A 12,095-nucleotide genomic window follows, 5' to 3' on the forward strand; every position below is an offset into this window, starting at 1 on the left:
TGAAACCTCAGTGTGCCAGACTGTTCTGAAAACTAGACCTAAATGGTATACGTAGTAATTAAAACAATGTGTTTCCCGTTTCCTGGTTTAATTAAACTTCATTTGTAATTAAAAAAGAAAAGGCATACATTCTTGGGAAAGCAAGCAATGTTTCTTGCAAAATGCTCCATTTACGACACCTTTGGGAAGTCAGGATTTGGCCCAAATACAAACCCACTGTCTACCTGGTGGCTTTTCATCCACACTTAAGGAATATTTCATGGAAAATATAGCCAAGTTCATGCACACCAGCTTTGATACCAGGGGCTACATTTGGTTGATATTACACAGCAGGCGAGAGTTTGAACCCAGGGGTTCCCATTTCAAATCTAAGGCTCTGGCCCCTAGGACATACTTTTGAAGTAGTCAGATGCATCATCCATTGATCTTTTTTTTGACAGGCACTACTACCGCTACTACCTGCTATTATTTTTTGGAAGCTTCCTATATGCCAGGCATTGTGCTGAAAACCTTTACAGCTCATCTTTCTAACAACCCAGGAAGTGGTTCGGTAATTATCCTCGTTTTTTTCCTACCGAAGAAACCGAACTGAGGTTACATAACTTGTTCCAGCAACCAATGGTAAATGTCAGAGCTAGAACCTAACCCAGATCTGACTCCAAAGCCCGTATTTTGAACCTCTAAGCAAGACTATTATTTTAAAGATGACCAGGTCCTGAAAATTGACCTCAGCCCCGCCCCTTCTAGACTACTTTCCAGCAGGTATTCCCGGCCCCAACGCCTGCGCAAACTCCGCCACGCCCTTCCTTCCGCCCCGACGCCCTCAAATTGCGCAGGCGCTCTCCTCCCGGGCTGTACTGTGGAGTCCACGCGGAGGCGGTGCAGGCGTCGTCGGAACGGCGTGCTAATGCGCAGGCGCGGGGCTGAAGCTTCGGCCCCTCGGGGAGCTTGGAGATGGCGGCTGCCGGGGACGCTTCGCGGGAGCCGGCGGCCTCGGAACCGCCGGTGGAGCTGCCTGCCTCGGTGCGGGCGAGCATCGAGCGGAAGCGGCAGCGGGCGCTGATGCTGCGCCAGGCCCGGCTGGCGGCCCGGCCCTATCCGGCGACAGCGGCGGCGGCGGCGGCTACCGGAGGTTTGGGCCCTGGCGGCGCCTGCCCCTTCCCTCGGGAGGGCCGGGTGCCGCGTTCCGGGTGGAGCGTCGGCTGCCCCGCCGGCTGCCCGCGCGTCTGCGCACCCGTTCTCCCGCAGTCCCGGGAATCTGCTCCGCGGGCTCTTTCAGAGCGGGCTATGACCACTAGCGGTTCCGCGCTGGAGCCGGGTCTTTCCTCGGTGCACTCGGGTGGCCCAGCTCTCCTCTCAAACTTGGGGGATGCAGCCGCCCTCACCGTCGGGAGCTGCCAGCCAGTGTTGGTCGGCGCCTTAGCTTTCCCTTCCCAGCTGCGCGTCCAGCGGTCCCAGGGGCAGTCTTTGTGTAAAGCTTTTAGGCTTGGGACCCGAGTTCGCAGCCCTCCTGCACCGCTCCGGAATTCATCCACTCAACAAAGGGTGATTGAGTGCATTTTCTGGTTCCGCTCGCTACGTGCCGGGCACCGAGAGAGGCAAATAGGCGGGAGCTGCTGCCTTCATGAGGCTCTCAAGTGTGGCACCTGTTGTGTTTCACATGTTTTAAGTTGACTAACTTGATTCTCACTGTTAACTTGGGAAATGATTAGGGCAGCGTTTGGTACTGGTGTTTTACTGAGGTGGTAATTGAAGACCAGGAAAGGAAAAGGATCTGCTCAGGTTCTTAGCGGCAAGTGTATAAGCTAATCAGGACTAGAATTGAGTTCTGATACTGTGTTCACGGCCTTTCCTTTTCACCAACTGCTGCTTCTGTGCCAGGCACTGTCTCACTTTTAGGAAGAAAGGCTGTTACTTCTGTCTGAATTTTTATCTTCCCCCTTTCTTAGGGCAGCCCTTGACTGCGTGTCTTTCATGTATGTACGCTTCTGTCATAATTTTCCACTGTAGTCTCGTAATAATCTTCTCTAGGGTACTTAAAATAGTTGAGATGACATGCAGGTCTTCAGGACTGCCTCTGTAATGTGAAGTACATGTGTTCCTAAAGCTATATCCCATAGTGTTTGCGTCGTTGAGCACAGTTTGGAGCTGTCCTCTGCTACCCCTTTTCCTCAGCCAGAAGAAAGGAAGAATGACAAGAAACTGGGGCTGGCAGCCTGTCTTGATATTCATCCTGAATCTGCAAATTCCAGCCACTTTTAATGGTTCTGTTTTCTAGTTTTCTTATTCCTTTCTCAACTTGAGATGCTATAGAATCAGGACGAAAGTTGTTCATTTGTATTATTTCATATTCATGATTTCATAAAGGTTTGTAGATCTGTGCTAAATGGTTGTGGAAAAAGGGTACAAAAAGAACATTCAGAGATATTAAACTTCTGATATGGAAAGCAAGGTAGAATGTATGTGCTGTAAGAGTTTTGTGGCAAGAGTTCTCAGACAAGGGACTGTGCTGTGACATGGGCTACACCCTGCTGTGCTTCAGGAGCTTGGACCAGCTGGAGCTGTCAAGACCTTGACTTGAGGGCGCCTGGGTGGCTCAGTGGGTTAAGCCGCTGCCTTCGGCTCAGGTCATGATCTCAGGGTCCTGGGATCGAGTCCCGCATCGGGCTCTCTGCTCAGCAGGGAGCCTGCTTCCTCCTCTCTCTGCCTGCCTCTCTGCTTACTTGTAATTTCTCTCTGTCAAATAAATAAATAAAATCTTTAAAAAAAAAAAAAAAAAAAGACCTTGACTTGAGCAGGATACTGAGCGATGCTCAGTCATGCCAAGACAAAGCTGCCAAGACAAAGCCATTTCTCTGTGCTGCTCCAGCTTGCTGTTTCCTCAGGCCCTGAGTACCACATTCTAAGCAAGTTCGTCTCTGTCTTTTCCATGGCCTATGTCCCAGCTCAGACAAAAAATGGAAATTGTACTGTAGCTGAAATAGAAGTACTGCAGATAAAAATCTTAGCACCAAATAGAATATTGAGGCTTCCAGTCTGCGTGTGGTCTGTTTCTCCATTTATATTTAGGTCTTTGATATCTCTTAGTGGAGGTTGCACTGTAGAGATTTTACACCTCTTTTTCTCGATGTTATTTTGTAGATTCTTATGGATATTCTGTGTACTTAATCCTATCATCTGTGGATAAAGATGACTTTACTCCTTTCCAACCTTTATGCCTGTTGTATTTTCTCACCATCTTGCAGTAGTTGGGCCCTTCAGTATAATGTTGAATAGAAGTGCTAACAGTGGACATCTTAGTCTTATTTGATATATATTAAATTTAAATAATCTGCTTATGCACGAGGGAACATATGGGCTTATCTGGTTAAATCATTGACCACTTTTACTTACTTTTCATAGGTGTGGCTAATGTAAAAGCAGCCCCAAGGATCATTGACACAGGAGGAGGCTTCATTCTGGAAGAGGAAGAAGAAGAACAACGTACAACTGGAAAAGTTGTCCATCAACCAGGTAAAGTGTATTTTCAGAAAATAGGGATCTAGATTGGTCATTTGGAGTAACATGCATAATTCTTTGTAAATTGATGTTAGTGTCATTCCTGTTGTCAGTGAGCAGGTCAGCTTTGTGAGAGGTATAGAGTTTGGCAGTTTTGCTGGTATATTAAAAATTCAAGCTGTTTGGCAATAATTAGTTTAACTTGTGGTTTGTGGACTTATGGTTGATGCTCTCTGTTATTTTAAAATAGGGACAGCCAATATAAGGACTTCTGATATACTCCATTGTCTTAATAGGCCAAAATGAGGGGCTTGAACGTTCTACCAAGAGATAAAATTTAGGACATTTTTTTACTGTTTGGAGGAAAAATGGGATATATAGATATCTGTAACTCTATCCTTGGGGAAGCTTAAAAAACCTAGTTTAGTTTTAGCTGTGGCAACAGAAATGATCCATGTTCATCAAGGTAGGGAAGAGTCCTGTCCTGTTACACTGTCTTCAGAAGCTGAGACTTGAAGGATTAAAGTATTTGTTCAGTTTGGGTACCATATTTAAGGGGGATATTGACAAGTGTATAGTGTCCAAAATAGGGTGATCAAAATGGAGGTCTTCAATTGACATGTGAGGAACAGTTGTCAGAACTGATTAGGTTTAACTTAGAGGACTCTTGTAACCGCCTGCAAGTGTAAGTGCTTCCCTGTGGAAGAGCGGTTATACTCGCTGTGATTTGCTTTGGAGGGCAGAACTTGGAACAGTGGGTGACAACCTCAATACAGTGAGGGAGATTTCAGCCCAGTACCATGCGTATATTTAGCAGTTTGCACTTACAGAGTGTTGGCACGTATTTCATGTGAATCTCGTGGTGACTCTGTGAAATGGAAAAACTTCCCAACCATGTGAATTGCTGCTTCTAAATAGCAAAACAGTGGAGGGGTTCAGAGACGGAAGGACCTGACCAGGATATATTAGAGAAGCACTGTAGGAGGAGGGAAGGCATCGAATTAAAGACCTTTAAAGTCCTTATGATTTTATGGATATGAAGACTCATGGTAACTTTGTCTGCAGATTTTGGACTCAGCTTTGGGCTGTAAAGCCTATACTTTGATTTAACAAGTGACACAACAATTTTTTTTTTTTTAAAAGATTTTATTTATTTATTTGAGAGAGAATGAGTGAGAGAGAGCATGAGAGAGGAGAAGGTCAGAGGGAGAAGCAGATTCCCCAAGGAGCTGGGAGCCCAATGCGGGACTCAGTCCTGGAAGTCCGGGATCATGACGTGAGCCGAAGGCAGTCACTCAACCAGCTGAGCCACCCAGGTGCCCTAAGATTTTGTTTGTCAGACCGTGTACACACATGTAGCAGGGAGGGACAGAGGGAGAAGCAGGCTCCCCACTGAGCTGGGAACCTGATGATGTGGGGCTCAGTCCCTGGGATCATGACCTATGACCTGAGCCGAAGGCAGATGCTTAACTGACTAAGCCACCCAGGTGCCCTGTCATGCAACAAATATTTATTGATAACCTATTGTAATGCCTTCTTGCTTAACGGAGGTTTATTCCTGCATCGATGGTGTGGCTGCCGCATGTGAATAGAACTTGGGTAGTGAGTTTGTAGAAGTTAGAGAAGGTGTGTGTGTTGGTTTGCACAGTGGCATGTACACAGAGGGCACAAGACTGAAGGAGTCAGGCCACTCCACATTGGTAGGTGGCAGCTTTAATTATCAAGGGACCTTAGGAAGCTTGTCTTGGGTGGCTGCGAGATGAAGCCATCTCTGCATCCACCTGCCAAATCTTAACAGTTTATACAGAGGCTTAAGTGGGTTCAGTCCCGTAGTCAGGTCAGATGGCCTCAATGACACCTTACTCTGTCAAGGATTTGTCCTTGCAACAGCTCCCACTGTGGGACTGGTGGGCAGAATGAGCATTCCAAGAACAGTAGGGGATGAGGAGTGTAATTGCCCAGGTCTGCCTCGCAGGTCAGCTGGCCATCATGTCCTCTCAATTACTTCATCAACAGTGTCCCCTTTGGGAGACATTAGAAAAGGCCCTCATTCTCTGGGCTGACTTAGCTTGGGAGAGGGAGAGAGACTGTCTAGCAGACTCCCCACCCTGAGCATGAAGCCTATTGTGGAAGTCTAATGACTCCTGAGATCATGACATGAGATCAAGAGTCAGACGCTTAACTGGCTGAGCTACCTGGGCGCCCCTATATCATGTTTTTTTGGTTAGTTTTTAAAGAGCTTCTGCATAGTTGAGAAAGATTAAAATTATTTGGGCCATTAAATTATTTAGGTCATTTGCCTATAAAGCAAAGCCTATCGAATGCTTTTATAATCTAGAATAGAGGTTCCCCATGATCACTAGGAAGGTGATAAGGGAAGGGGGGTGGTGAAGGACTATTAGTTATGAAATAAGTCATGAGCATGGCAACTAGTTAATATTACTGTGCTGCATATTTGAAAGCTGCTAGGAGAGTAGATCTTAAAAGTTCTCATAAGAAAGATTTTATAAACTATGTATGGTGACAGATGTCAACTAGACTTATTGTGATAATTTTACAATATATATAAATATCAAGTCATTATGTTAGACATCTGAAACTAATACAGTGTCAGTTATACCTCGGAAAGATACATGTGTACGCATGAGTACTTGTGCGTGCATACATATATGGGTGTGTGCATGTATTCACACATATATGTACACACATGTGCATGTATTTCTTAGCTCTGTCCACAGAAAGGGCCTTGAAGTGAAGAGAACCCAGTGGCAGTGAGCATACCTGGTGTCCAGATCTTGGACTCGGATACTGTCCCCCCACCGAAAGGAACCAGGGCCCTACAGAGAAATAGCTGATTCTAGGGTTGGGGCAGGATGGCCACCAGGTGAGTTTGGAACATTCTGTAATGCCAGAAATACGTAAGTGTTCAAAACTGATAGAAGTGTGTCGCACAGCTTGAAAGGACTCCTGCTGGCCAAATCTGAGACACTTTGGGTGAGCACCAAACTCATTAAGGACACTACTGAGTGGTAATGCCATTGGAAAAAAATTAGGAATCTGCGTCTATATCTATAATTAATAGGTACATGAGTGAATGAATGGTGGGGAGGGTAGGCTCTTGCTTACACTAGACTGCCAGTTTCCACGTGATAAATTTAAAGGGAGTAAAGGAGTAGAAAAGTCACCATGATGAACATTTAAAATTTTCCATCATAAAGACTTTAAAATTAGGAAAATGCACATTTTATGGCTTTTGATTAATATTGCTATCCAGTAGTCTCTTAATTGGTATGTCAGACCTGTTTTTCTCCTTTCTAACACATTTTAATAATCAATTTTTTGAAGATTTTTGACTGTATTTTTAACTCTTGTGGCTATGCCCTGCTAACATTCGAGAAGGAAGAGTGGTATTTTTGTTAGAATTTGGAGATTAGTGGAATTAAGGGGTGCTGTAGTATTAACTGACCTTGATGTGTTGAAAGTAGGTAAGGGAAGGCAATGATAGGAATATGTCGAACCAACTGTGGACAAATAATGACTGCCTTCTCTTTCCACTGGGAGTTGTGGCAGTTCTTAGAGCAGGGGGCTTGGCAGTAGCAATCATCCTAAAGACATACTTGTAAAACTGCAGACTTGCTGAGAGAACCAGTTCTAGAGGATAAAGATCCTTAGGTATTTGAAGTCCTCAAAAAAATTGAGCTTTACTGAGAGTATTTCTGTGCTGGGAGCTGAAGATATATAGCTAAATATAATCTCCACTCACAAGTTTACAATCTCATTGTTGAGATACTGGCTCTCTTGGTGGTGATGGAGTAGAATGGAGGGGGACAGAGTTTCCCATTTGAGAGTGAATTCTGTGTTGTCTCTTCTAGTGTTGACTTGCTCTTGACTGCCCTTTCCATGTTGTCTGTTAGTGCCCGTCTCCCTGTCTGTAAGACCCCTCCCCTTTTTACTCTGGCACTGCCCTCCTTTTCCTTTTTTTTTTTTTTTTTCTCCCCTCCTTTGTCCTCTCAACAATATGGTGGTAGACTGAGTAACAGTTCCCACTAACACATTTTAGTGGATCACTGTGGATCCCGTGATGTATTACCATACATAGCAAAAGGGACTTTGCAGATTGATTAAAGACCTTGAGATGTGTGGGAGATTATTCTGTATTATCCAGGTGGGCCCAGTGTAATCACAGGTACTTAAAAAGCAGGAGAGAGTCGCAGGGAGATGTGGTTATGGAAGAAGTCAGAGTGATGTGAGAAGCTGCTACTGCCGGCTTGGGAGATTGAGGAAGGGAGTTAGGAGTCAAGAAAGGCAGCCTCTAGAAGCTGAAAATGGCAGGTAATAGATTGTCCCTTAAAACTCCTGGGAAGGAATGCAGCCCTGCCCTTGACTGTAGCCCACTGAGACCTGTGTCAGACTTAGAAACTACAGATCTGTAAGATAATAAATTTGTGTTATTTTAGCTAGATTTGTGGTAATAGGCTACAGCAGCAGCAATACAGAATGAATATAAGCATCCTACACATGGTTTTGGGTTCAAATGTACTTGATGAATTGATAGTTTTTTTTTTTTTTCCTTAAAAATTTTTTTTTAAGATACAAGGTTATTTAATCATGGTTTTGTCTTTCATGTAAATGTATTTATGTCCGTTAAAGAGTACATGCTGATAAACTTAAGATATGGGAAAAATATATTGTTCTAAGTCACAAAAAAGGAAACCTAAAGAATTAACCTTTCTTTCTTTAGGACCTGTTATGGAATTTGATTATGCAATCTGTGAAGAGTGTGGTAAAGAATTTATGGATTCTTACCTTATGACCCACTTTGATCTGGCAACTTGTGATAACTGCAGGTACTAATTTCCGATGACGTTCTCAATCGCTAAAGTTTAGTGTTAGCATGTAGGTTTAGGGCAAAACAATAATTAGATCCATGTGGATTTAATATTCTTAGTAATTACGATTTTCATTCTAGCTGTTTCCTAAAATTTCTCTGGTTTCCATTTTGCCAAAGAAATACAGGAGATTTGTGTTTATTGTGGTGATGATGTGCCCTGTATGTAGGAGGGATGGCCTGGTTTGGCCGTAGATCTGTCTTCCTTTTTGTGGGTGGGTCTTTACCATCTTTAAGTCTTTTCTTCCCCCAGGCCCTGCGGGTCCCCTGTGTCTTACTCCAGGGTTTGTGGACACCTTGGTCAGAGGTTTGGGGACTTCAGTGACAGGAGGGGAGTGAAGGGGAGAGAAGAGATGAGGAAAAGTCCCATTCTTCTCTCCTCCTTTTCTTCTCCTCCTAGGCTCTGTCCTCTTTGTCAACCCAGTTTAATGCTTCTCATGCCACATGGTTGTGTCCCTGCTGTTTACCCTGCATGTCCTGTGTTATATGTGGTAATTTACTTCCCAAAAGCTATCCATCCGTACTTTAAGAAGTGACAGTACTGTGGATCTTAACCACTGTGTGTCAGTGGGACCAGAGACCCCATCTGAGATTCTTAGCCCTCTTCTCTGTTCCCCGGTCCTCCTTGGACCTGCTACCCTAGATCAACTGCTCACCTACCTGGAGGACCTGCCCTTTCTGAGTCCCTGCTGTGGCTGTCGGGAGACATCCCCACTGACTTGTTGCTGGGTAGAGTCCTGGGAAGAGGCATGGGAGATGTTGCTGGTCTCACGATCAGATCTGTGGCTAGAAATGTTTCCCACCTGTTGGGAGTTACAAGTTAAAACTCCTTTCCCTCTGATACACAGTGGTTAAGATCCACAGTGCTGTCACTCTTTAAAGTCTGGGTGGATAGCTTTTGGGAACTACATTACCACATACAGTCTTACTTACATGAGAAGATGGAAGCGCCTGATGTATCAGTTAAGAGAAAGTTGTGTAGTAGTCTGGAAAAATTCTTTTAAACTTTAATTAGGAACACAGCCCTTTACCCTGTTTCTTTTCAGTATCTTCAAAAAGTTTAATTTTAGTAGAATGCCATTTATCTGTCCCCTCTTTTAGCTTAAAATTCCAAGTTATTTAGCTCTCATAAAGTTCTTCACAATTTTTAAGTCTCCCCTCCCCTCCCTGACCTATACCTCATTTCAGTAAAGGCCAGCTTCACTGGCTGTTTCTTTTTATCTTGTGTTTAATTCCAAATCCATTTGGCTCTGTGTTCATTCCATATCCTTGCTTCACCCCCCCGTCCCCTCGCCCACCATGGCTTCTGCTGAGGCCACCATCAGCCCTGGCCTGGAGCACGGCACTGGTGGTCTTCTGACTGGCCTGTGCCCCCCACTTTGTACCATTGTCGTCTTCCACGGAGACATTTTAGTCAGAACCTTTCAAAGGTTTTTAATCCGTGTAGACTAGAACTGTCTCTACACTGCTTACAGGGCTTCCACCTGTCTCAGACTTGATCTCCTGCCTTCCACCTCCTGCTCCCTGCCCGCCCCCTCCTCACCACCGCTCCTCCCTTAAGCCTTCTGGTCCCACCAGCTCAGTTGCTGTGAGTCCAGTTGCAAAGTACACTCCTGCCCTAGAGCCTTTGCACTTGCTGTTCTCTCTGCTCAAGATGTTCTTTCTCCAGCTGTTTAGAATGTTCTCTGACTTTTTAAGGGCCGCACTCAAATGCCCCCTCATTGGTGGCCTTCTTGGATTACCCAGTCTATCAGAATTTCTGTTCCTTTACCATGCTTTGTGTTTCTTTATAGCACTTTTCTCTGTCATTGTGTTTGCTTATTGAGTGTCTTCTCCTAACCAGAATGGGAGCTTCATGAAAACAAGGCTTTGTTTTCTTCTTTGCTATTTTTCTGATACCTTGAGTAAGACCTGGCATGTAGATGGAGAACCAATAAATGAGAAGAACCGTGTAACTGACTAAGCCTCCATTTTTACCTTGGCTTTGAAACAACTGAGCCAGTTGGAAACTAAAGTGTATTGGGCCAGTTGGACCTTGTATACTCAAATTCCTTCTATCCCACTGACCCTGACTTTATGCTTTGATTTATGTTTTCTTACCCATTGAGTCTTAATTCTCATTTACATTTTCTATACTCTTAGTAATTTCAAATCCATTGTGGCGAAGAGCTACTTTAAATAAGTAAAAAAGAAATTCTTACTAAATGACCGGGATCTGCTGCTAATCTAATATAGCTTCTCCAGATTAGTAAAAGATAAAGTATCTTAATGTTTAGAATTTTTATGCTGCTAACTTGACCATGAGAGTTGAAGAAAAAAAATTTTTTTTTTTTTAGATTTTAATTTTTATTTATTTATTTTTACTAACATATAACGTATTATTTGCTTCAGGGGTACAGGTCTGTGAATCACCAGAGTTACACATTTCACAGCACTCACCATAGCACATACTGTCCCCAGTGTCCATCACCCAGCCACTCTACCCATTCCCCCCACCCCCCAGCAACCCTCAGTTTGTTTCCTGAGATTAAGATTCTTTTGGGGCGCTTGGATAGCTCAGTGGGTTAAGCTTCTGCCTTCAGCTCAGGTCATGATCGTCATGATCTCAGGGTCCTGGGATCGAGCCCCATATCGGGCTCTCAGCAGGGAGCTTGCTTCCCCTTCTCTCTCTGCCTGCCTCTCTGCCTGCTTGTGATCTTTCTCTGTCAAATAAAAAAAAAAAAGAGTCTTTTATGGTTTGTCTCCCTCCCGATCCCATCTTGTTTCATTTTTTCCCTCCCTACACTTCACGAACCCCTCACCCTGCTTCTCACATTCCTCATATCAGGGAGATCATATGATAATTTTCTTTCTTTGATTGACTTGTTTCACTGAGCATAATATGCTCTACTTCCTCTAGTTCCATCCATGCCGTTGCAAAGGGTAAGATTTCATTTCTCTTGATGGCTACATAGTATTCCATTATATATATATATAATCTATCTCACATCTTCTCTATCCATTTATCTGTTGATGGACATCTATGTTCTTTCCATAGTTTGGCTATTGTGGACATTGCTGCTGTAAACATTCGGGTGCACATGCCCCTTCAGATCACTACATTTGTATCTTTAGGGTAACTACTCAGTAGTGGGATTGCTGGATTGTAGGGTAGCTCTATTTTCAACTTCTCGAGGAATCTCCATACTGTTTTCCAGAGTAGCTGCACCAGCTTGCATTCCCACCAACAGTGTAGGAGGCTTCCCCTTTCTCTGCATCCATGCCAACACCTGTCATTTCCTGACTTGTTAATTTTAGCCATTCTGACTGGTGTGAGGTGGTATCTCACTGGGGTTTTAATTTGTATTTCCCTGATGCTGAATGATGTTGACCACTTTTTCATTTGTCTGTTGGCCATTTGGATGTCTTCTTTGCAGAAATGTCTGTTCATGTCTTCTGCCTGTTTCTTAATTGAATTATTTGTTCTTTGGATGTTGAGTTTGATAAGTTCTTTATAGATTTTGGATACTAGCCCTTTATCTGGTATGTCATTTGCAAATATTTTCTACCATTTTGTCAGTTGTCTTTTGGTTTTATTGACTATTTCCTTTTCTGCACAAAAGCTTTTGATCTTGATGAAGTCCCAATAGTTCATTTTCACTCTTGCTTCCCTTGCTTTTGGCGATGTTTCTAGGAAGAAGTTGCTGTGGCTGAGGTCGAAAAGGTTGCT

At 43.9% G+C, this 12,095-nt stretch overlaps 1 protein-coding gene across 2 annotated transcripts in view; it reads left to right on the forward strand.

Moving 5' to 3' along the window:
- Window positions 1-850: 850 nt before the first annotated feature.
- The window catches only part of XPA (XPA, DNA damage recognition and repair factor), a 30,475-nt gene continuing 19,230 nt past the window's right edge, over window positions 851-12,095 (forward strand). The window contains exons 1-3 of one of the 2 annotated variants that reach the window (XR_009346289.1): window positions 851-1,132; window positions 3,403-3,513; window positions 8,240-8,345. Coding sequence is in view for 1 of the 2 variants with exons in the window: in XM_059141482.1 (XP_058997465.1) it covers window positions 955-1,132; window positions 3,403-3,513; window positions 8,240-8,345 (395 nt within the window). In the remaining variant the exon portion in view is untranslated. The remainder of the gene's footprint in view (window positions 1,133-3,402; window positions 3,514-8,239; window positions 8,346-12,095) is intronic. The other variant, XM_059141482.1, reaches the window with a different exon arrangement.

Source organism: Mustela lutreola, chromosome 12 (assembly GCF_030435805.1).
Source record: "Mustela lutreola isolate mMusLut2 chromosome 12, mMusLut2.pri, whole genome shotgun sequence".
Lineage (NCBI taxonomy): Eukaryota > Metazoa > Chordata > Mammalia > Carnivora > Mustelidae > Mustela > Mustela lutreola.